General features: G+C 52.7%; 11 protein-coding genes across 11 annotated transcripts; 5 read left to right on the plus strand and 6 right to left on the minus strand.

The window, feature by feature from the left end:
- GLOTRDRAFT_31204 (ATP-dependent DNA ligase) lies at positions 1–2,640 on the minus strand (the record flags this gene model as incomplete). The annotated part of the gene is made up of 13 exons (XM_007862046.1): positions 1–93; positions 149–238; positions 297–644; positions 699–929; positions 988–1,170; positions 1,226–1,321; positions 1,372–1,573; positions 1,635–1,710; positions 1,763–1,931; positions 1,990–2,091; positions 2,151–2,291; positions 2,343–2,508; positions 2,564–2,640. The coding sequence occupies 13 exons, from the start codon at positions 2,638–2,640 to the stop codon at positions 1–3; spliced, it is 1,974 nt and encodes a 657-aa protein (XP_007860237.1).
- A 1,271-nt stretch (positions 2,641–3,911) lies between these two features.
- Positions 3,912–5,357, plus strand: GLOTRDRAFT_31537 (uncharacterized protein; the record flags this gene model as incomplete). The annotated part of the gene is made up of 3 exons (XM_007862069.1): positions 3,912–4,182; positions 4,246–4,754; positions 4,806–5,357. The coding sequence occupies 3 exons, from the start codon at positions 3,912–3,914 to the stop codon at positions 5,355–5,357; spliced, it is 1,332 nt and encodes a 443-aa protein (XP_007860260.1).
- Positions 5,358–5,826: 469 nt separating this feature from the next.
- On the minus strand, positions 5,827–8,337 carry GLOTRDRAFT_124407 (uncharacterized protein; the record flags this gene model as incomplete). The annotated part of the gene is made up of 5 exons (XM_007863382.1): positions 5,827–6,161; positions 6,217–6,491; positions 6,547–7,228; positions 7,283–7,724; positions 7,777–8,337. 5 exons carry the CDS (start codon positions 8,335–8,337, stop codon positions 5,827–5,829), a joined length of 2,295 nt encoding a protein of 764 aa, XP_007861573.1.
- A 332-nt stretch (positions 8,338–8,669) lies between these two features.
- On the minus strand, positions 8,670–10,218 carry GLOTRDRAFT_113234 (uncharacterized protein). Its single transcript, XM_007862825.1, has 7 exons — positions 10,091–10,218; positions 10,024–10,036; positions 9,925–9,977; positions 9,825–9,872; positions 9,686–9,771; positions 9,122–9,632; positions 8,670–9,057 (listed from the first exon to the last, which is right to left on the minus strand). Exons 1-7 carry the CDS (start codon positions 10,152–10,154, stop codon positions 8,777–8,779), a joined length of 1,056 nt encoding a protein of 351 aa, XP_007861016.1. The 5' UTR covers positions 10,155–10,218; the 3' UTR covers positions 8,670–8,776.
- Positions 10,219–10,547: 329 nt separating this feature from the next.
- On the plus strand, positions 10,548–11,255 carry GLOTRDRAFT_30347 (SGS-domain-containing protein; the record flags this gene model as incomplete). The annotated part of the gene is made up of 3 exons (XM_007862004.1): positions 10,548–10,652; positions 10,705–10,867; positions 10,927–11,255. Coding segments are annotated over 3 exons (597 nt in total), but the record flags the coding sequence as incomplete, so codon positions are not given.
- Positions 11,256–12,022: 767 nt separating this feature from the next.
- GLOTRDRAFT_113235 (RTA1-like protein) lies at positions 12,023–13,740 on the plus strand. Its single transcript, XM_007862826.1, has 10 exons — positions 12,023–12,122; positions 12,182–12,286; positions 12,342–12,486; positions 12,547–12,659; positions 12,709–12,731; positions 12,783–12,863; positions 12,915–12,954; positions 13,019–13,235; positions 13,290–13,360; positions 13,415–13,740. The coding sequence occupies exons 1-10, from the start codon at positions 12,101–12,103 to the stop codon at positions 13,555–13,557; spliced, it is 960 nt and encodes a 319-aa protein (XP_007861017.1). The 5' UTR covers positions 12,023–12,100; the 3' UTR covers positions 13,558–13,740.
- A 201-nt stretch (positions 13,741–13,941) lies between these two features.
- Positions 13,942–14,673, plus strand: GLOTRDRAFT_31198 (uncharacterized protein; the record flags this gene model as incomplete). Its single annotated transcript, XM_007862045.1, has 2 exons — positions 13,942–14,183; positions 14,232–14,673. The coding sequence occupies 2 exons, from the start codon at positions 13,942–13,944 to the stop codon at positions 14,671–14,673; spliced, it is 684 nt and encodes a 227-aa protein (XP_007860236.1).
- Positions 14,674–14,778: 105 nt separating this feature from the next.
- On the minus strand, positions 14,779–14,949 carry GLOTRDRAFT_29973 (uncharacterized protein; the record flags this gene model as incomplete). Its single annotated transcript, XM_007861972.1, has 1 exon — positions 14,779–14,949. The coding sequence occupies one exon, from the start codon at positions 14,947–14,949 to the stop codon at positions 14,779–14,781; it is 171 nt and encodes a 56-aa protein (XP_007860163.1).
- Positions 14,950–15,208: 259 nt separating this feature from the next.
- On the plus strand, positions 15,209–17,457 carry GLOTRDRAFT_68491 (uncharacterized protein). The gene is made up of 6 exons (XM_007862827.1): positions 15,209–15,422; positions 15,475–15,518; positions 15,583–15,846; positions 15,902–16,526; positions 16,579–16,812; positions 16,875–17,457. The coding sequence occupies exons 1-5, from the start codon at positions 15,306–15,308 to the stop codon at positions 16,771–16,773; spliced, it is 1,245 nt and encodes a 414-aa protein (XP_007861018.1). The 5' UTR covers positions 15,209–15,305; the 3' UTR covers positions 16,774–16,812; positions 16,875–17,457.
- On the minus strand, positions 17,435–19,396 carry GLOTRDRAFT_113238 (phospho protein phosphatase PPZ). The gene is made up of 4 exons (XM_007862828.1): positions 18,292–19,396; positions 17,819–18,244; positions 17,648–17,768; positions 17,435–17,593 (listed from the first exon to the last, which is right to left on the minus strand). The coding sequence occupies exons 1-4, from the start codon at positions 19,223–19,225 to the stop codon at positions 17,566–17,568; spliced, it is 1,509 nt and encodes a 502-aa protein (XP_007861019.1). The 5' UTR covers positions 19,226–19,396; the 3' UTR covers positions 17,435–17,565.
- A 116-nt stretch (positions 19,397–19,512) lies between these two features.
- Positions 19,513–20,470, minus strand: GLOTRDRAFT_53041 (40S ribosomal protein S11). The gene is made up of 6 exons (XM_007862188.1): positions 20,398–20,470; positions 20,291–20,342; positions 20,138–20,233; positions 19,949–20,077; positions 19,810–19,893; positions 19,513–19,757 (listed from the first exon to the last, which is right to left on the minus strand). The coding sequence occupies exons 1-6, from the start codon at positions 20,407–20,409 to the stop codon at positions 19,666–19,668; spliced, it is 465 nt and encodes a 154-aa protein (XP_007860379.1). The 5' UTR covers positions 20,410–20,470; the 3' UTR covers positions 19,513–19,665.
- Between the last annotated feature and the right edge of the window lie 1,222 nt (positions 20,471–21,692).

Raw genomic sequence — 21,692 nt, forward strand, 5'->3', positions numbered from 1 at the left:
TTACCAAAACCCGTCGTCTCCGTCCTCGCCACCTCGTTTCTTCTTCCCGTTATTTCCTTGGGCCAGAGCTTGTCGCTCGTACATCTCCGCAATCTTGAAAAGCGCATGTATTTGCATATGAACAATGCATTCAAGGATAACTACTCACCTGCTCCGGTCCGGTAGCATCATCGGCAGACTTATCACCTCGCACTCGTATAAACCGAGGAAATCGCAACGATATTCCGCGTTCCTCCACCTTTGTTCCCATACGCATAAGCATTCCTGACTTCCACATCCCAGCGAAAAGCACTCACTAATCCTTGCGCTGCGGTATAAATAGGACTGAGACTCAGGTCTGCTGTCAAGACTTCCCAGACAATTTTGGGCTCGAACCACACGTCAGGCTTCGCGCCGCCGACCTTAACGTCGCCCCTCGGCTTCTGCATCTCCAGAGGCTTCAGGGTTTCGTAGTGGGACTGCAGCATCTCTTCGCTGAAGCCCGTCCCGATCTTACATATGGTCTGATATTCCTCCGAATCTGCGTCGTAGCAGGCCAATAGGAAGGCACCGTAGACATTGGTCCGTTTGCCCTTGCCGTAATATCCGCCCACTACCACAAGGTCCAGCGAGTCGCCAACGCCTGCCAGGTAATCCTTCTTGAGCTGCATCCCACTTCAAGTCAGCCAGTATCGCCTTACAGACTGAGGAGAGCCCACTTTTAGCCAGTTGACACTGCGTCGACTGGGCTCATAATGACTGGCATCACTCTCCAGCATTTTTACCATGAGCCCTTCACACCCGTCCTTCACGCTCTCTTCCAAGAAAGCCTGGATTTCGTCTGTGGTCGAGCCATCAGACGCTTTCGCGAACTGGAATTCCCCGTCGACGGGCTGGAAGTGTTCTCTCAGTAGCTCCCTTCTTTCAGCTAGAGGCTTGTGCAGCAATGGCTACGTTTTGACGATCAGCCTGGTGAACAGCACGTCAGCACCTTAGTATGTAACGCACCTCTCCATTGAGGTATAACAGATCAAAGGCGAACAAGCAAACGCGAACTTGAATGTCTTCCACTTTAACATCCTTACGTTTCCTTCTACTCAGCTCCTGGAAAGGCATGAGTTTCTTCGTGTCCTTGTCGATGGCTACGGCCTCGGCGTCCAGAACGAATGACTTCGTAGTATCTTTGATGCACTGAAGGTCGGGTTATCAATAGGTACAGCAAAAAAAAAGGGTAGTCAGCACGGACGCGGGGCAACTGCTCGACAAGATCGGGATACTTCTTGCTCATGTCCTCAGAATTCCGACTGAAGATGGACACTGTCCCGTCTTCTTTCTTGTGTACCTAGAAATGGCCTAAGCCCGATAGCTTTGCGAGGCCATGCCGTGACTCACCTGAGCTCGTTCCCCGTCGTACTTGTACTCGCAGGTGAACCGCTTGTTCTCGAACCTATCGAGAACTTCGCCGATAGCCTTGGTCGGCTTGGCGAGCATGGGTTTTAACGGTACGCCCGGTGTCAGCTTGCATCTCTCTCGTAATCTTTCCGTGCCAACTTCGAGCAAAGCAGGGATGACCTCGTCATACGAGGGTAATTCGCTGCAGATAGGGGCGAAAGTGTCGGTCCCTCGTTCATTCTGTTGTGAAAGACGACACTAACCTGTAGACAGCTTTGATGGTCTCAGCTGCCTCCTCCAGTCGAGAGGCCAGCTTTTCGTTGCTCCAGCGCTTGCCCGCTACGACGATATAAGTATGGTCCATCGATGGGACATGCGAATTCCACCTCACCCTTCTCCTTCTCAGCCAATACGGCAGCGTGGGCTACCGCGACGAGGACGGTGCGCTCGGCATTTCCTATCCTCAGCTTACCCTCTAAACTCCGCACAATGTACTTCGCCTCTTGTCCCTGGCATGCGGCGAGAAGCTTGGTGATGATGGACACCTTCCTGGCTTGTGACTAGAGCAGACAGTGTGAATCAATATGAAAGTCAGAGCTTCGACAACGAGGGACGTACCGAGTGGCCTGTACTCAAGGCAATTTCTTTCAGATTGGAGAACACGAAAGGCACTGTCAATGGTTTGGGCTTGAATAATGTCTTCTGGCTGTTTTTCGAGTTCTGTCGCAACCACTTAGAGCCCAGTATAAACCATCAGATACTGGAATCCCAGTACATACCATTGCTACCAGTCCCAGGTCACCTTCTTTCTTGAGTTCTGCCTTGACTGTTGCCAGACTTCGTCCTGTCGATTCAACGATTGCCTTGACAAGAAGGCTCTCGCCTATGCCCAGCTCAATGCCGACGTAGTCTGGACTCAGCTGTAAACCTGCATTAGAGCGTCTCATGCAGATCTACAGAACAGAACCAACCCGGTTAATGCACAAGTACACGCACTGGAGCAGAGACTTCGTGTCTCCCTCGGCGCTTCTCTGTATGACGAGGAGCAAGAAGGCCGTTAGCAGGGACGTCTTCTCTATGCGTTTTGTGGTGGCCTCGATTAAGGCGAATGTTTTAGCAAGTGCGGCGTATGGGACTCTATAGGTGAATATCACGAGCAATTCAAACAGTGGGACTGTCCGGGAACACGTACGGTGCACCGACTTTCCAGCCGCCCTCAATGTCGACTTCATCAGTACGCGATATGGCCTTCTCCGCGCTGCGCCACATATATGAGCATCAGCTTGGAGTAGGGACCTCGTCACATACTTGGCTGTGGCAACTTCATCCTCTTCGTCCTCTTCCATTTCATCTTCACCTTCGTCCGCTGGATCCATCGCTTCATCAGCACTGCTGTTCGCTGCGGGCCCATCTTCCGGAGCAGGTACAGTCGTCTCATCCTCATCCTCGCCCTCTTCTTCTTCGAGCTTCTTCTTCGACGTACGCGAAGATTTAACACCTTCTGTGCGAGTTCTACTTCGTTTAGAGGGTACGGGGAACTTCGCTTTTTCGCCCGGAATTGACGGGCTGGACTTCGATGGTGCACCATTGGAATATTCCACTTCAAAGTATCAGGGAAAGATATGTCAGGATTATACGTAGTTCTTACGAGGGGGTGGTCCGCCATCATCTTCATCATCTGAATCGACCACGCGGCGCTTTTTGCTCTTACGCACAGGCTCCGTAACTAAAGTACTTGGATGAGGGTAGCACGAGAGAGGTAGCACGAGAGAGGAAGGTGTGGATAACAAGCTCACCTGCTGGAGATGTGGCGTCCTTGCGTTTCGATTCAGCTGTTCGACGATGAGATGGCGAGCCCAGAATACTAGGACGTGCGTACCTTTGCCATGGGTTGGCTCATCCACATCCATCTCACTAGTAGAATCCGAAGAAGTTATAGCAGCAGCTTTGGATGGTTTCAAGTCTGCGTTGTACGCTGGCTGCTTGCCCTTCCTACCACCTCCCCACATATCCATCAGGCTTGATTGCTGGGGTGCGGTCTTCATGCCTTTTGACATCCCTATGAGAGCGGCTTCAATCAGGTCAGAACAGGTTTAATGGTATGGAGTCAAGGTGTGTACACCCACCGAGAGTATGTCGGCGACAAGCAAGCGATAGAGAGACGCGTACAAGCATCGACGCGAAGCGACGCGTGCCCAAACTCGCGTAAATAACACGTCTATTATCCACATCGTGACTTCGCTTAGATAACTTAAGCACTTCAGCCGGAATGTACCTGTATTCGACTTGTGTCACTTGCTGTATCTTCAGCTTGGTTTACATACGATACAAATAACTGAGCTGCGCAGCTACTTTGCGATTCTGCAGGCCACGGCCCAGTCACGTCGACCACCCGACTCTGGCGAGGCCATGACGCGGGACCACGTCGTTCACTCCTTTCCATCAACCCACTATAACCTTGCCAATAAGCAATTCTGGTCTCTCCAGCTCCTTTGTTGTCGTCCTTGATCGAACGTGATCGGCTCTGCTTTGCATGCTAGATGCTGATCTCCAAAGACCAAGAAGTGCGTCCTGAATATCAGGAAGGCTCTCAGCTTGCATCTGCCGGCGGTCCCTCAGGAGTCTCCGAACCACCACCTCCATTCCAAGACACAGAGCGACATGGCGCGATTGACATTGATTCGAACGATGAAACCTATGCGCCAGAGGGCGGTGAAGAACCTCCCCCAGACTTCACGCCATACGAGGCAGAATTCATGGTCTCTGGGACCGGGAATATCGTGTCTCACGATCTACATCTGAACCAAGATGGTCCGCACCCTCTTTTATACTCAAGGAGCTTGTCTAATCACGCGTTGCCGGGTGTGCCAACAGGAGAAGCTCTGTACAGATTCTTGCTATCGCAAGCGAATACTCCCCCGACCTACCAGCTGCATTGTCGTGGGACTCACCAAGAGACGCGAACGCGGTTTGTCAGCGACTCGGATGGCCAAAGCCAGTCCCGGAATCGAACCGAAACGGAGACAATCACTGTGACAGACTTCGACTTCTACGTGGATGTCGGACGAAATATCGTCTCTGGACCTGTCCACTGGTCGGTGGGTGACAGCGAGCCCGCCTATCGTGGGACAATGGTCAAGCAAGTAGATTTACCTGACGGGAGGAGGAACGCCACCCGCAAGGAAATAAAATCTGCTGAAACATGGCAGAAGGAACGTTCGGGCAAAGGGTTGCCTCCTTGGGTTGGACAAGATTGGTTCAATCGGCCTGGCCCGGACGGGCCTCACGATGGAACCGTCCTGAAATCTTCCAAGACGCTCCGACAGTGGGCAGATGAGTACTGCGCTAGCCCCAAAGATCTCAAGGAGTTTGAGTACAAGAAGGTCGAGACATCGTATACGTTTCTGAGTAGTCACTTACTTACACTGCAACAGGTGATATATGGCTGGAACATTCAGGCCTTAACTGATGCCACGCGTGCTGCCATCAAATCAACTGGTTATCACGGTTCCCTCAGTGTTGGTTTCGAGACCACTGTGGACAGGATTTACATCCGACCAGACAACGGACTTTCCCGTGTCCTCTCCAACAAATGGCTGAAATTTCTCCTTGTGATCACGCTGATATACCCATTCATATGGCTCTTCAAACGCTTCCATTCCCGTGGTGGCGGGAGATGGGTGGTCTGCGGGGGAGCGTACGCCCTTAAATGTTACCAACCTATCTCCGATAATGATGGGCAGTTTCCGAACACCACTGGCTTTGGCGATCCATCCATCCTCAAAACTACAATGACTGCTGAAACGGTTGCACCAGGTGGAGGGCTCCTCAGGCTAGTCGGTGTTCGGGAAGGGGAATGGTTCCATGACTGGGAAGGCGCTATCCGGTCTGCTGTGATATCGCGATTGCAGTCCAAGGCGCCGATGACTCATCCAGGGACACGCCCTTACAATAATCCTGCGGCCCTCATGCTCGATGGGTACTGAAGGTTCACTGAAGTGTCTTACCTCCCCAATGATCAAACTTCCAGACCACTTATCTCAATCGCGCTGCTCATGCTTTCCAGCTAAATGCGATTTGCTCTGTACGGAGTATTCCAGGCAGAATGAATACAATAATAATAACAGGCGAGAATATGAATCTACTCTCTAAATCCGCAACACGCGAGAGAATTTAACAGGTAAACAAATGGGTGTTATGCGAAATCATGGACAGATCGCCGCTACTGAAGTTGAACGTCCTGCGGAATCGAAGCAGACGAAGGGGACAACAAAGAACAGAAATGTCCCTTCAAACATATCCAGGGTCCGAATGATGTGGGTATGAATTGTAATGGTGATATGGTACATTGTGTTGGAGTCTTAATGCCACAGGCCGCGAAAAAGAGACGTCATGGAACGCAGTACAATGAGGACAGAGGCGGAAAACTGGACGCCAGAGGGCCCGAATGTACATCTAGCGTCGCCGATGTGTTGTGGAAGTCCCTAAAGAACTCGAGCGGCTGGGTTTGTGAAGCATCCGCGAGGACGTCTGGGGTTGGGATAGTTCTGTAGAAGACGCCGCTGAGGGCGCGTCGCCGCTGTCGATCGCGTTTTCCAGTTCGTCTACTCTGGACTGCAGCTCAGACTCGCTTTTCTCTGGGCCCTCAAGAAGCGCCAGGGCCGTCTCTAGCCACCAAACATGCTTTTTGATGAAGTGGACTACGACGGTGCCGCCCACCCGTTTATTCTCGTATCGCCTACGTCGACCTTCACGATGTGTCCACGCGAACTCGGGAGTCATTGGGCTGCCTGAAGAAACAGTATCTTCAGCATACGCGGTCTCTCTGGAGTACTGAGAAGTTACCTTCTCTTAAAGAAGACATGTCACTGCCTTCGACGAGGGCTTCAACACTTTGTAACGTCGTCAAATCAGGCACAGGGGGGGTATATCTCACGCCGAATGTCGATACGCTGGAATGAGCCCATTGCGTCCGCGTGGGCTCGTCGACGAACCATTGCGACGAAGAGTCCGTCACGTTGTTGAAATAGTCGATCAGGTTATCCTCTCTGTCGAAAAGGTTCTTCATAGAATTCCTGACACGCGTAGCTTCTGAGGGGAACAAGAAGCCGTGAGAGTACCTACACCAACATCAATGCGACATTCTCAATGAGTCAGGAGAGGCGACAAACTCACACTGTGCCAGCCCTGGGATGGTCGTATATCCAACATCGTTCATCCTTCCACCGAACCTGATCCGCGCGAGGATGCATATCCATCCACTTCGCGGTCTGCTTATCTTCAGCCCCCCGGGTCATAGTCCGTATCACAGGATCTCGCGCGATCCAGTCCACCAGACTCCAGCTCAAGGCATAGAGCTCCCCTGCCATAAATCGTCGCTTGACAAGATAGCCCCAGTAAATCAAAGGATCGTTCACCGAAGCTGGATCTGGAGCAGACACGACTTGCGACGGAGACGCCGAGACAGCGGTAGTAGATGTCTCGGCTCGAGGTGAATGAGGATTCGTATCAGTAGCGTTGGCTGGAGGCGACTTGGCGTGCAACTCGACCCGAAGGCGTGCTTCCAATTCCGCAAGCATCACGAAGGAGTCGTCATCCGTCTTCACAATGAAATCCGGCCGGACCCAACGCTTCGGTCTCCTCGAGAGAACATCCTGCCGAGCATGTGATGGATCATGCTTGGCTACTGGGGGCGGCACCGAGGACGAATTGGAGTATGAAAACTCTGGCGGCGGAGTAGAGGTCTCAAAGTAAACTGGCGGTACGTAGGCATAATTGGAAGCCCATGTGAAGAAGGCATGCGTCTTTCCGGAGTTCATGTTCTCCGCGATGGGTAGAATTACAATGTCATTGTACGCTGCAACCGAAGTCTGAGTATATAGATGAAGAGTGTAAGGATCTCTGTACGCACTCTCCATTTCCAGTCTTATCCTGCGTTCGAGACTCTTCTTTGGCTGACCCAGAATAAACCTCACAATCGTGCGAGAGGTCCCGTTCCCTCCATCACCGTCTATAGCGCCCTCCCGACTGCGAGGATGACTTGCCCACGTGCTACGGACGAGCATCCGCCTCTCGAAAGACGAGTCCAACGAGAATACACCGAGAAAGATGCCAGCCGGCGGCAGTGAGTCGAGGTTATCAGGAGGAAATGATGGGGAAGGATACTCCGCCCCGTGGTCTGGGGGAATGATACGGTTCCCCGGGTTCAGCAGAGATATGCGCTCGCTATTGTAAGTTGAAGGCGCGCTGCAGTACACACGCCAGGGCAGAGGCTCCTTATCCGGGTTTAGTATGTGGATGAGCAGGAGGGTGATGAAGATGCCGAGGATGGTTAGTAGCAGGAGGGTCAATAACTATGCGGACACATCAGCATACCATCGTCATTTGGATGAACGGCAGACGTACGATCGTGATAGGCTGACTTGGGAAAAAGGGATGTTGGACAATGCTTCGCACACACCGCTTCACTCTCCTCCACCATGAGAAGCTCCGTCTCCGCCGCCTTCGCGTCGGTGCGCCGAACGTCCACCATCGCCGTCTATCATCTCTCCACCACGGGCCTCGCGGAGTATTGAGCAGAGGTGACGTAGACTCGTACGGTTCGTCCTCCGAATCAGACGTGCAGGCGGAAGACGAGCCTGAAGCAAGGAAGTGAGGTAAAGGGGAGCCTGATCGCGAAGGCAGGGGCGTGTTCGTCGCAGTAGAGCAGACCGACCGGGACGACGCTGAGCTGGGGTGGTGTCGGTAGTTGTCCGCTGTCGGCGTGGCTCTTCGGGAGGGAGTCTGGAGGAAACTGTTCGGGTCGGATGAGGATGTCACGAAGGGGGTCCGGGGGCGAGGATAATATACGGACGAGCGTCTGCTTGGCGTCTCAGAGGACTCGGTCCCTGACGAGGCTTCATACTCTTCGAAATGGTTGACTCGAGACTGCCTAGCAGGCGGCAGCAGCCCCAGCGCGAACGTCATGTCGTACGACAATAAAATAAGCCAAGAGGCGAGAGAGCAGTTGAGAGATTAGTATTATAGGCGCGGGCCCTCGAGAGACCGAGAATATTATTAGAGCGCAGCACTCGTCGTAATATTTTTGCAGCGGATAGCGACGTCCGCGAGGGTAAAGACCGGGACGACTGCCACTGGCGCAGCCGGATATAAAGGAGAGTGGGACTGTAGCCGTGAGCAGCTGGGGGATTGAGGACGAGGCAGTTGAGCGTCGTCCCTGCCTCAGCTGGGCGCAATATCCGTGCGAATCCTGGTCTCTCTCGAAACCGCGCAGTGATGCATGTTACTGTGGCTCTCATCTCGACAGAAATATGCCATGTTTGTTCACTATTTAAACACATGGATAGTACAAAGCCTGATTCAACTTCATCGCCTCTCGCCCCCTTGTCGACCATAGGCTGTTCGTCTAGTGCAATCCATCAGCATAAACCTTCTTCCAACTGGGCCTTTCCTTCACAGCATCCCAGAACGCAGCCAGTTTACTCTGCGTGACTGGCTGGACTTCCGAGCCGTCGCGCTGTGGTGGGTTCCACTGGAAATCCTTCGGCAACACAAACCCATTGCCGATGTGATTCTCCAGCTTGCTGATTGCACCGTCTCCTTTGTCGGAGACGTTCCCACCAGCAAGGGAGACGAGCCGCGCAAGCCATGCAGCTAGATGCATGTCCGCGAGGGACAGTTGATCACCTGTAACAGTCCATAGCTCGACATCGCCACCCGAAGACTCTGATCGCATCCAGAGATGACGTACCTAGCGCAAACGGGCCCAGCATCTCTTTGTTCACTCTCGTCAAGACGGCTTTCAAATCAGTCTCCCACAACTTCTTGGCATTCTTGAAATACTCCGCCCGTTTGCTCTTACCCTCGGGACTCAGTTCGCTCTCGGACTTGCCGGCGTCTGCGAATACCTCAGCCAACTCGGCTATGCCAGCTTTCTTATCTTCCCAGAACTTCTTCGTCTTCGTAGACGCCTGGACTGCGCCCTTCTCGCTCTCCGCGATGTTAAAAGCAATGGCGTCTCGCTTGGCCGCGAAGAATGGTCCGAGAGACTTTGAGAGCTCCTGCAGTGACGTCTCGTCCCTGGCATTATACCATTTGGCAGCATTCGGAGACCCCTCGTCGGAGTGCAGCAGCTCGATGATATTGTTCGAAATCGCCGTAAAGGCAATGGTGGCCGGGGCCAGCGCTGGCGCTGGCGCGGAAGAGGTGGTATTGGTCCGCGAGATCGCTGAACGAGACTTGTCAAGAAACTCGATTATGGCCTGGAAACGATCCTGTCAGAATGGTATGTAATGCGACAGCGGAAACTGCCGACCTTGGTGTCTGTCAGGGCCTTGTATCTGCTCTCCGAGTCTGCGGACAAAGTCTTCTCAAAGGGAACGACGAGGGTCGGGACGGTCGCTAAACGGTAGTGGTCATGCCACCGGACTTGCTAGATATTGACTGCATCTCACCTTTAGGATTGAGCCTTAGAAATGCCAGAGCGTAGTTCTCTCCCTTTGCTGTTCACACTTAAGACGTGCTGCCTTATCCAGGCTCGACCGCAGAACTTACACAGATCAACCGACTTCAAGTCGACCTCGTCTTCCGCATATCCTTTCTCCTGCCTACGAACTTATCAACTCGTATCCCCTCCGCAATAGATCCACTCACAGAGCGAGAAGTACTAAGATCGCTCAACATCAGCGAAGCTATATTAGCTAGATTCCATTGGACGAACCTGCGCTGCACCATATGGACGGTGGAAAGTAGTAAAGCGACGCCTTGGGGACTGACTCAGACATAGTCAACTGTGTCGCACGCGTGAATGTCGTAGGTGAAAAAGAGGTGGACGAAATACAATCTGGACGCGTCCTGGTCCATCACTGCACGTCCGAAAGTGGTCCCATATGTGTGGGAAACATGACGTCTCTGGGGTTGGTTGTTTGTCTATATTTGCACAGTTCCCATTTTGGATAACATAGTCTTCTTCTATTCATTAACCACGTGTTTATCTGGAAAGTTCCTTTGGTGAGCGCGTTTCGCTATGCACTACAAAAGCGGACGCCTGCAAGGCAAGTCTCATTCTATTCTGCTAAACCTGTGGCGTGTTTAACCCACTTTCTGCGATCCTTGCCATGTCCAGCCTAAGGTACAGTCGATTCTGGCATAAAAGTGCTCTCGCAAGGTAACGGTCGATTGCAAGGCACGAGTTCTACGAGACCGATGACAAAGTCACGATCTCCGTGTTTGACAAGGGCGCAGACCCGGAACAAGTTTCCGTCAAGTTAGAGCCACGAAGAGTAAGTGACTGGCCTCTGATGACTCGCATGTTCTGTACCGATGCTGGCGCAGGTGTCCTATAAGAATGGAGATAAGGAACTCGTGCTGGAACCACTCCGAAGCCAGATAGATCCGGACGCGAGCAGCTACACCGTAGGCAAAGTCAAGGTGGAGGTCCGACTGGCCAAGATAGCCCAGGGTCGGTGGGGACAGCTACTAGGCGATAGTCCTGATCGTAAGCGTACCGCCTGCCAGTACTCGAATGGTGGCTAATCGTGTGGCGTTGTTTCGTAGCACTCGCCGCAGCCCCTGCACCGACCTCATCGGCACCCACCGCAACTCGGAAACAGCGCAAGAACTGGGATGGGATTACCACCGAAATTCTCAAGTCTGAAGAGGAGGTTACTCCGGACAAGGATCCTAATGCCGGGGGAGATGCCGCCGTGAATTCGTTCTTCCAGAAGCTGTACAGTGATGCGGATGAAGATACGAAGCGTGCCATGATGAAGAGCTACATCGAGAGCGGGGGAACGACTCTCAGTACTAACTGGGACGAAGTTGGCAAGGGCAAGGTGGAGGGCAAGCCTCCGCAGGGTAGTGAGTGGAAGAAGTGGGGCGCTTGAGTCTCCGGAGCTCAGTATGTCACAATGGTCCTTTCTCTCAGGGTCGTGGGGTGTCTGTCGTCGTGCACACATCAATACAGAACCAATTTGCACTCTCGTACAGCGCGAAAGAGGCGTGTAGAGTGTCAATGACAAGGAGTTCCCGACGAGCTCGCGCCTTGGTGTGGAGATGTGTCCATGGGATTACGTCGGCGTCCTGGGAATTGAGGTAACCCGGGCGCTCACTGCTCGAAGGCGGGAGATAACCTGCTAATCGGGTGCGGTTGCAGTACTGCTAGTAAGTGGCAGTTGGTGCATGTCGCTACGGTCAAATGTCGGTGTCAACGCCCTCCGAAAGAACGGTGATGAGTCCTGTTGCTGGTTGAATCCACATTATCCCATGGTCTAATCACGGCACCGCAGTCGAAAGACCCTTCCACGACGAAAGCTCGTAAGCCTTCGTAAGCTCCTTTCTTCAGGAAGTGATTGGCCACATTAATGGCCACAGCGGCCCCGGAAGCTATCGACTACAAAGAAGCACCGAGAGAAGAGCATCTCGTAGTGTGATCTGACTAAGCGCTGCTATCTTCTAGGTATTTGCACAGCCACACAGCGCGGCCACGAATTCGCAAGCTTTATCCGCTCCGGCTTGCTCGAATGGGTAAGGGTGGCTTGCCATTTCGATTGGTCCGGGCATGGTTGGTGGCGGTCCCGAGCTACAGTCGGACCTAGTCGTACACCATGAGGAACCGTGTATATAATCTGCGGCTTTCTGTGCCGTTCAGAGCGTTGTTCCTCCCTTTCGTTCCATTTTCTTTATAGATTGACCAGCCTTCCTTCCCTCCTTCTATAGAGCAGTCTTCGGGATGAATTCATTCCTTGCCAGGGGTAGGAGTGCCTCTCGGACGGATGCAGAATCCGAATAATGACATATCTTCGATTTACAGCCGCTTCACTGACTCCGGAAGAAATCCAGAGAGAAGTGCCATACCATTATATCCCGACAGAATGGATATGCATAGTATTCGTAGCCCTATTCGGTGTCACCGGTGGTGAGTGTCGTGCAAGTCATTCCGCGTCGCTAGCTACTAAGTACGTGGTCCGTAGTGATCCATGTAGCAGAAAGTCTCTTCTTCCGCATGTGGTGGCTCTTGCCCACGGCTGGCCTCGCGGCTGTAGCAGAGGTTGTAGGCTGGGTCGGCCGGCTGTGGTCCAGTCAGAACCCCACCTTGTTGACCCCATTCCTGATGCAGTACGTGCATCGATGACTTTCGGCCATTTCGACCAGTACTTACGAGCTTATGCTCCACAGAATCACTACGACTATCATCGCTCCGACACCGCTTGTCGCGGCTAACTTCGTTATCCTGGGCAGGATTATCAAGCGGTTAGGCCCCCAGTACAGTCGTTTGGGTCCCGGACTGTGTAAGGACATTGAACTAAATCTCAGGTTACTGTGCTGATTACCTCCCAGATACTATCATTTTCTGCTCTTGTGTACGTCCCCCAGGTGTTAGATTCTCCCCGGATGTTAAATTTGAAGTGTAGGACATAATTGCGTTAGTGGTACAGGCTGTCGGTGGTGCTTCGGCATCGACCGCAGCAGAGCAACATAGGAATGCGGACCAGGTTAGTCTGTCGTACTTCAGACGTTAGGCCAAGGCTGACGTTCGGCATCAGGGTGGCCATATCATGCTGGGAGGTATAGTGTTCCAGTTGGGTAAGTGCTAGGCACATTGTGTCATGAGTACCTCCGTGCTTATTCGTTCATTTATTCATTCCAGTGGCTATCTGTGTTTATGTGGCATGCGCATTCGAGTTCCTCGTCCGGTACGCACTCGATCGGCCGGTGCGCAAGGTGATCAGCAGTGCCAGACATGGTTCCTCGACTACCCTGGACGATCAGCGGGCTGTCCCCTCGCCGTCTAGAGGCCACATGGACCGGCCCCTGGCTTTGATGGTGTTTGGGTTGGGACTCAGCACCATCTTCATCTTTATACGGTAAGCACGGTTTCTGTCGCCTGCTTCTACAACATGCCCTAATATACTGAATAGATCCGTGTATCGAACGATCGAGCTCTCTGACGGTTGGGATGGGAAGATCATATCGACACAGGTTTACTTCAGTGCGTGCAAGTACTGCGATCGCCCGCATACTCGACTAACATGGTTTCGTCTAGACGTACTTGATGGTGCCATGATCGTCCTTGCGTCATTCACCCTGAACTTCTTCCATCCTGGTTTCCTCCTGCGAGCCTCCGAGGAACCCACGGAGCCACAGTTCGAGAGAGAGCCGAAGAGATCGTATCAGGCCTCGGTGTAGATGCTTTCTTCATCAATCTTTTGGAACGTCCGGATATAATTTCCGATTTTGCTTTGTATCGTATTGAATACTAGTATTTATCACGTTATAGACATACTTTATGTCCTTGTTACAGTGGAACATTCTTTGGAAATCGTGTATAGTACTCGTATCGTATAGTGTTGTGAACAACCATTAACCTCCGTGATCTGCTACTGGGCTCGAGTTGTTGGAGTTGTAACACGCAGTGAGAGTTGCCTCCAATGAAGTTAGTGCATAATTAGATCGACTATAACTGCTGATTAGCCTGCTATACGAACGACACACTAGTGGCCGCTGCCCAAAGCATACCGTTATAATCTACACCCTACGCGTCCATTCGTTTGGCATCTTCGAGCCTCTACCATGACAAGCCTTACCCTCATTGTTGCTGCCGCACGGAATAATGGCATTGGACGAAACGGAGGTCTTCCCTGGCGTCTTCCCGAAGAACTGAAGTACTTCGGTCGCGTAACAACACAAGCCCCCGAGGGACACCACAACGCAATTGTGATGGGTCGAAACACTTGGGAGAGCATTCCACCACAGCGCAGGCCTTTGCGCAATCGCATCAATATCGTGATCAGCCGTAACAAGGACTATCAAGTGTAGGTATAGCTCGTTCTATGACTCTGTAATACACTAACGATGCGTAGGTCATCCTTGGAGAAGGCTCCTACATACCTGCGTTCCGACTTAATATCGGCCTTTGACGGCATCGGAGAATCCACCGTAGACGGCAAAGCGTTACATCGTTGGTTCATAATAGGAGGTGCCTCCTTATACCGCGATTCATTAGCATTCCCTCCCCCATCACGCCTAACCGACCCATTTGTCGATCGCATTCTTATTACTCGCATATTAACACCGGCTTTCGACGACTGCGACGTCTTCATGCCTGATTTCCTGTCAGAAGCGGGAGACAAGCAAGGACGGTGGACGCAAGCTTCCCACGACAGTTTACAAGCATGGGTCGGCTTTGATGTACCTGCTGGTATACAGAGGGAAAACGGAATCGAATACGAGTTCCAGATGTGGACTAGGCAAGGGTTGTCCGGACTCAGTAATGAACAGGTTTCCTCCAACACTTCTTCATGACACTGACTCCGACACCATCCCCGAAAAACTCCCAGTGGACACTTGTCCATCAGGAGTAAAACGTCGCATCATGGACGGACGACGGAGGAGGAAGCAGGCCTCGGCTCAGCCTTGCCTCTGTAGCAGAGTTAATACACGTTGCGTGGCTTCCTGGTTGCAGCCTAGACGTACCTGCTTGTGCTTGGGATTCTTTGAACAAATAACGTATAGCCGTCCTTTCCGGCGGACAATATTGCATCCATCGCACATAACCTTGACAGACGAACGGACTTTCATTCCCCTCGTTAAGAGCTCCGTTGACCGCGCTAATGAAGGAGCCGCATGATTGTGGACATGCGGGACAAGGCCGGGCGTCGACGCGAGCCTAACGCGAGAGAAGAACAGCAAAGGCCTTGACGAGGAAAGGAGAGAACGCAACATGGCTGCAGACTTTGCGGCCACAAGCTTTCGTATTCACCTTCCTGCCAAAGTTAGTGTTCCCACGGCACGGATGACACTAGGAGATGTTATCGGGGCTCCTCAAATGGGGGGCTTCATCGACTTTGCCACACCACCGCCCACCCCGGATTCATATTCTATGCTCCCGTATCGACGGAGATTCTCTGGACGCATAGAACTCACGTTTACGCTTGATGGAGAGTGACAGACCGACGACTCAATCTCCGGGCGGTGGCTTGGCAGGAAAGCTGGCCATAATTCTTTTCGTGGTCTCGTTACTCTCGTTTGTAACCGAGAGCCAGCTAACCCAGGTAAGCATGTGCTTTTGAAGTATATGTTCTCATATTAAACATGGTGCGGTAGTATGTGCAAACAAGCGTGGGTTACCGGCAGCCCTTCTTCCTCTTGTGAGTGGTCCCCCACCTCGGACAGGAGAAACTGTCTATCACTATGCTAATACTTGAGCGCTAGCTATATTGTTCATAGCTCGTTCATCGTGATGTTTCCGCTGCATCTCATCTACCTGGTTGTGGTGACGAAACGACCCCCATCGCATTTCATTGCTGGTATCCGTCAAGCCCTGGTGAACCAGCTTGCTCCTACCCCGTCCAGGATCTTGGATCCAGTGCACACGGCCCCATTCCCTACTCGGCGGCTGGTGAAACTAGTGCTCATGCTGACCATGGGCATCACTGCACCGGCCTTGCTCTGGTTCATCGCGGTGTCTCTTTCTGCGTAAGTTTCGGACAGCTAGTCGCCCAGGAAACGCGCACTAATGTCGTGTGAACAGGATAAGCGACGTTACAGCTTTGTGGAACACAAATGCTTTCTTCGCGTACATCTTCACTGTGAAGATCTTCCGTCTTAACTGGGAATCTCGAAAGCTCGCAGCTGTGACGGCGGCCACGGTCGGCGCCGCTGCGGTAGTATATGGAGGGAGCACGTCCGAACCCTCCGACACGTCAGACCCGCAGCCTCAGGATAACATCCTTGCGTTAGCGCTGCCTAGCTCTCCGCTCTTAGGAGATCTCCTCACACTCTTCGCTTCCATCGGCTACGGCCTATATCAAGTTCTCTACAAAAAATACGTCGCGCTCCCTTCCGATCCGGAGTTCGAGCTTGTAGACGAATACGATAGGCTCCCAATTGCATCACAGGACGTAGAAGATGATGCCCTAGAGGACACGCCGCTCGGCCCGGCCTCCCAAGACTCCGTCTATCCACCTCCCTTTGGCTTGTACGCCAACTTCTTTACCTCCGCAATCGGCTTGTGCACTCTTGCCGTCCTTTGGATACCGATACCTATCCTCCACTATTTAGACATGGAGCGCTTCAAGTTACCCGGGAATCTGTTTACGATTGGTATAATCGCTTGCATAGCAGCGACAGGCGTCTTGTTTAATGGAGGTCTTATGGTAAGAGTGGCCCATCTTGTCCTATCGTGCACATCCACTAACAAGCAATTAGATCTTACTAGGGATCTGGGGACCCATAATTACATCAGTGGGGAATCTAATGACTATAGTTCTCGTATTCATTTCGGATATAATCTGGGGCGGCGCAGTGCAGACGGTCACCATTTGGTCCGCCATAGGGGCCAGCATAATTGTAGGGGCGTTCGGCGTGCTGGTCTACGACATGGGGAAAAGCGCCCGGGAGTAAATGTGGCATCCCGCCCTTGGATGGAGGACTGCAGGTGTCGTACGTATGGTAGATTGTATCGTACTAAATCTATGATTTGCGTTGACACCCTGTCTCCTCAGGAGCCTGTAACTGGTGAAAGTCCATGATGTTGGTCATGCTGTAAAGATCAAGCTGCCTCGGCAACACATCGGGTCCTCTCGTCCGCCATTCGAAGCGGAAGTACCGGTAACTCCCGGCCGCCCAGTTGAAGTCGAGAGACATGTGCACCGCCTTGACGTGGTCCTGTCTCACATGGGAATCTGGAGCAGTGACTGTCATATCAAACTGTGATTATGGTAGAGAATCCAGGAATGAAGGGGCGTATTTTCACAATGGTGGCTATAGCACAGACAAGCGAAGCGACTGGGACCAAATAGAGAGTAGATAATGACCCACGAACTGAGAACACACAGATTGACTTGAGCAGTGGGATATGGATGCCGAAAGTGCGATGTCAGGAAGTCAAGTCCATAAAATAGAAGCGACGCCATTGAGAAAGGAACTGCGAGAGAAACCATGCTCCTACAGCGAAGAAGATGCTGCGCGCTCGGAATGATATGTAGGGTATGCTGACCATACCCAAGGAGATGAGAAGACCCACTGGGTCGTCTGAGTTGGGACTCCTGAGTCTGCTGTAGACCACTTGAGTCACCAACCCCCGCCGCCACCACGAACCGCCGATGCACATCAGGTCGACCACCCACCCACCAAACGACATGGTCCAATTATAATCGTATACAGACAACACACCCCTACCATGTCGTATGGGGATTATTGGTTGGCACCAGGACCCATCAAGCTAGCGTGCTATGCGGTGAGATTGATTTCACAGGGGCTCAGTACGACCACTAACCTCTTCCGCTTCGCTTTAGTCATTTCCTTTCGCAGTGCCGGTCCGTCCAAGGGTTTGAGTAGTTCGAAGGCGCACAATAATTCTTCAGATACGCTCATGCATGCGCCGTAATTGTCGAACTCTGAGTTGACAAACATTAGCAGAACTCGAGAAAGCCATAAAGCAACGTACCTCCGCAATAGTTGGGCGCACTGAAGACCGTTACGAGGGTGCGGTCATTCCAGAATTCGTACCCGTCCTCAACCACCATATGCGCTCTGCATATCAAGTCCATATCGTACCGGACCAAGAAATCGTTGATGATAGCCTTCCCAAAGCAATAGCTAACCCCTCGCTCATTGTCCTCCCAGTCCAATGCTGTGTCTGAGGGATCCGACCACAGGAGGTCGTTCAATAGTCCGTAGTCGGGAACATCTGTCGGACGCTGTATCCGCTTGATGTCTTCCATGGAATGTAGTGATGGGGAAAGTCCTCCGTGAACACAAAAGATCTTGGAGGCAACAATGGCAGCAATAGGAAGGCAGTTGAAGACGTCAATGAATGTCTTCCACGTTTTGATATTACAGCGTCGTTTGCATTCGTCGTAGAAACCATACACTGTGGCTCGTTGAATATGGGGCCCATTAGGGGACTACCTGACATACCTCTCGTAACGTTTGCACATTCATGATTCCCTCGTAGCAGGAAGAAGTTCTCGGGATACTTGACTTTGTAACATAGCAGAAGGAGGATAGTCTCAAGACTCTGCTTCCCCCTGTCGACGTAGTCACCAAGGAAGAGATAGTTGGCGGCGGGAGGGAAGCCACACATCTCAAACAAGCGAATGAGGTCGGAATACTGGCCGTGGACATCTCCGACAATCTTAACAGGCGGCGACAGTTCTATGAGGGTCGGCTGACTTAGGAATACCTCTCGTGCTGCCTGGCATATAGCCGTGATCTCCGCATTCTTTAGACATAGGGACTTGCTAACTTTCCCTGTATATCCCACCTCCAGCAGTCGGTGGATCATGTCGTCAATGTCAAACTGCTTGATTTTCTCTCGCCCACTGGTGCCAGCGGATCCCGCAGCCTCCCCAGGGAGGTAACTGCTGGACGTGGACCCGGGCGTGGGGTAGCTGTTAGGGTTCGACAGGATGGTCTGCGCGGCAGGAATGTCGAGAGGGGCTGGTGCGGGTCTGGTGCCGAGCGATGGTGATGAAGAAGGAGACGTAGCGTTGGACGGAGACAAAGAAGATGAAGGATCGGTAGAGGTGGGTGCGGGGTGGGTCGATGACGATGGCGAGCCAGGGGCCCGCTGTCCGTTCGCAGGCACTGGGCCTGTCGTGCCCGCGGGGCTCGAAACATTAATGGCAGGGTTTCCATTCCCCTGCGTCTTGGAGCCTGACGAGTCGACTCCGTTCGCAGTCTTGGGTGAAACGGTCGAACCGGTGCCCGTCGCACGCGACAGGCTGCCTTGCGGGGTATTGTCGTTGCTCTCCTCGGTCGCCGCGTCAGTCAAGGATGAGGAATCGACAGCGGCGTCCTTGTCCTTGTCCTTGCCATTCTTCCGCGACTTCTTCGAGTTCTGCTGGCCCATGGGCAGGGCTTGAGAGTGGGATGACGGGGAGCCTGGCTGAGGAGATTGCGGTCTGGACTTGGCCCGTCGGCTCGTGAACACGGAAAGCAGTGTGGGCGCCAGATTGTAAGGAGTGGAGGGGGACTGTCGTGGAAGGAAGAGAGACAGAAAGCGTTAAGTCTGACGGTCGGCCGTTGTGGGGGCGGGCGGGAAGGAAGCTGTATATCAGAGACGCGGGACGCCTGCAACTTGAAGGCGTTGTTTGGTCATTTGTTGGAGAGTCTGCTTATGGCAAGTATCTCTTGGCTGTGCATCCCGTTCGACGTAACAGAGCTTGTGATCCAGCCACGGGAGTACGTGCAATGGTGGTTTGCATAGATGCATAGCACGACATGATGTAGTAGTAAGTAGTAAAACAGCATAGTACCCCGCATCCCCCGCTCGCATCCGACAACAGCCGCCTAGAACTTCCCGAATGCCTTCGCCGCAGCCTTGTTCTTCGCAACACGGAGAACGTTGAACCGCACAGTCTTGGACAGAGGCCGGCACTGACCTGAGGACATAATCTCAGACGGGGATAGCCTGAATACCAAACCATTACGTACCCACTGTCACGATGTCACCGACCTCTACACGGAAGGCTGGCGAGACGTGGGCGGCCAAGTTTTTGTGTCGCTTCTCGTAACGGTCTGTACAGCGCACAGCTTGGCGAAAGGCCGGGGAGCTAGACGAATATGCACGTACTGTATTTGGGGACGTAATGGAGGTAATCCCTCCGGATGATGATCGTCCGGGTCATCTTCGTCGAAACGACACGGCCAGTCAGGATTCGACCACGGATGGAGACGTTACCCGTGAAAGGGCACTTCTTGTCTGTCCAAAGACCGCCCCATTACAGCCCCGTCAGTTGGACGTAGGAAGAGACGGGCGTACCAATGTATGAGCCAGTGACGGCTTCCGCTGGCGTCTTAAAGCCAAGGCCGACATCCTTGAACCACCTCTTCTCTTTCGTCGAGATCTTCTTGCCGCCTATCCCACAATCCGTTCAATACGCCCATCCACACCACCCTGATGTTTGGGACATACCCTTGAACTTGGCGTTCTGGAAGAGGTGCTGCTTCTGGTAAGCCTTCTCAATCTGCAACACAGTAGACGTCAGTTTCGGTCTCTCGAGGACAACAATTCGCGCTCACCTGTTCGGCCATGGCTGATTTTGCTGATGTCGGATAGTCGGGGGGTCGGACGAGGGGCCTTGCACAGAGGTCTGGGTTTGCCTAATGCGGTAGTCTGGAGGAGCAGCCACCACAGACAAATACTGTATAGCTTTGCGGCTACATCCGAATTTAGACCCCTACCCAGTCGGGCTAGACGGATTTCGTCAGGGTTTCCTCCGAGTCCGTACTGCCATTGCTGATCATGTTACGAGCTTGCTGCTCTATACTTTACTTGCATCTTCCTGGGGCATTTTGCGTTCAAGGGTGATCAGTCTCTTCTGCGCGTCACTCGTCTCGATTACCCCAATATCCGCTAGCTCGTCCAGAGACCATACGCTGGGATAGCATGCGCACGGCTCTGCGATTCCGGATATGACTGTACTATCCAAGCGAAGGCGTGAATATGGCTGAGAGGAATAGTCATAATAGTACGTTGTCGTGTTGTGTATGCGGCAGTCTATACCGGGAACAACGTAGGTGAACATTGCTGCGCTTTCTGTACACAACCCGTTCACCGATATCGGTAGCTTGGATCTGCTGACGGTTCCCAACTTATAAGCTTTATATGCAGAAGGTTATGATCCCAGGCCTGCATGGTATTCTCAGCTCTCGCCTTGCTATATCGCGTCTATTGTCTCCGCAGCTCTGGAATGGCACAGAAAATCACGAAGCTGCTGTAAATATAACATGTCTCATCTATATCATAACATTCACTTGCAAGCTGGATCTCTGCCAGGGGTGATTGTCAAGCATGACGCAGTCGACCCGAAATGCAAGAGACAGGGACTGTATTGCATTTACAGAGTGACAAGGCTGTCAGTATAAGGTACGGGATATGCGAGTACAAGGTCGAGCGATGTGAAGTTGCGTCTGAAATAAGATGAGATCGCTGGGAAGGAACGGCAGCCGGCGATAACAAGGGAATGCTTGAGACACAATGCACGGGAGAACGACGAGCAGTTCGAGGCCGCCGTGGGCGGCAGCGACAGGAGGTTGGCCAAGGACGTCGCGGGCGTCGAGGACGGTGCCGAGGGGGCCGAGCGCATGAGGATGGAGCCCAGGCAGCGAATATCTATGAGTGTATGACGTTGCGGCAGGCGTTCTTCGCACGCGGAGACGCAAAGGCCTACGGCAATGCGTACCGTGTTTGCAATACGCCTTCGGGCGTTCTCTGTCCCTTCCCGCAGTGCTCGCTCTTTTCTTGCCTTCTGCGTCTACGATAATATGTGCTCATAATGCCTGACCGAAAGGCAAAAAGGCAGCAAAGCGCTTCC

This window comes from Gloeophyllum trabeum, assembly GCF_000344685.1.
Source record: "Gloeophyllum trabeum ATCC 11539 unplaced genomic scaffold GLOTRscaffold_00001, whole genome shotgun sequence".
Taxonomy (NCBI): domain Eukaryota; kingdom Fungi; phylum Basidiomycota; class Agaricomycetes; order Gloeophyllales; family Gloeophyllaceae; genus Gloeophyllum; species Gloeophyllum trabeum.

Excerpts from the sequence above, each read along its gene's own strand:
- GLOTRDRAFT_68491 (XM_007862827.1), top strand. The coding sequence starts at position 15,306 with ATGGAGAGTGACAGACCGACGACTCAATCTCCGGGCGGTGGCTTGGCA. Across the intron at positions 15,423-15,474 it reads CCGAGAGCCAGCTAACCCAG|TATGTGCAAACAAGCGTGGG; the intron begins GTAAGCATGTGC and ends ATGGTGCGGTAG. Across the intron at positions 15,847-15,901 it reads ATCGCGGTGTCTCTTTCTGC|GATAAGCGACGTTACAGCTT; the intron begins GTAAGTTTCGGA and ends TCGTGTGAACAG.
- GLOTRDRAFT_113235 (XM_007862826.1), top strand. The coding sequence starts at position 12,101 with ATGAATTCATTCCTTGCCAGGG. Across the intron at positions 12,864-12,914 it reads AACATAGGAATGCGGACCAG|GGTGGCCATATCATGCTGGG; the intron begins GTTAGTCTGTCG and ends GTTCGGCATCAG. Across the intron at positions 12,955-13,018 it reads AGGTATAGTGTTCCAGTTGG|TGGCTATCTGTGTTTATGTG; the intron begins GTAAGTGCTAGG and ends TATTCATTCCAG.
- GLOTRDRAFT_113234 (XM_007862825.1), bottom strand. The coding sequence starts at position 10,154 with ATGTCTGAGTCAGTCCCCAAGGCGTCGCTTTACTACTTTCCACCGTCC. Across the intron at positions 9,772-9,824 it reads TCTAAGGCTCAATCCTAAAG|CGACCGTCCCGACCCTCGTC; the intron begins GTGAGATGCAGT and ends ACTACCGTTTAG. Across the intron at positions 9,058-9,121 it reads GCTGGGCCCGTTTGCGCTAG|GTGATCAACTGTCCCTCGCG; the intron begins GTACGTCATCTC and ends GGACTGTTACAG.
- GLOTRDRAFT_113238 (XM_007862828.1), bottom strand. The coding sequence starts at position 19,225 with ATGGGCCAGCAGAACTCGAAGAAGTCGCGGAAGAATGGCAAGGACAAG. Across the intron at positions 18,245-18,291 it reads ATGTGCAAACGTTACGAGAG|TGTATGGTTTCTACGACGAA; the intron begins GTATGTCAGGTA and ends AACGAGCCACAG. Across the intron at positions 17,769-17,818 it reads TGCGCCCAACTATTGCGGAG|AGTTCGACAATTACGGCGCA; the intron begins GTACGTTGCTTT and ends TTGTCAACTCAG.
- GLOTRDRAFT_53041 (XM_007862188.1), bottom strand. Across the intron at positions 19,894-19,948 it reads CCATTACGTCCCCAAATACA|ACCGTTACGAGAAGCGACAC; the intron begins GTACGTGCATAT and ends TGCGCTGTACAG. Across the intron at positions 19,758-19,809 it reads CGGTGACATCGTGACAGTGG|GTCAGTGCCGGCCTCTGTCC; the intron begins GTACGTAATGGT and ends TTATGTCCTCAG.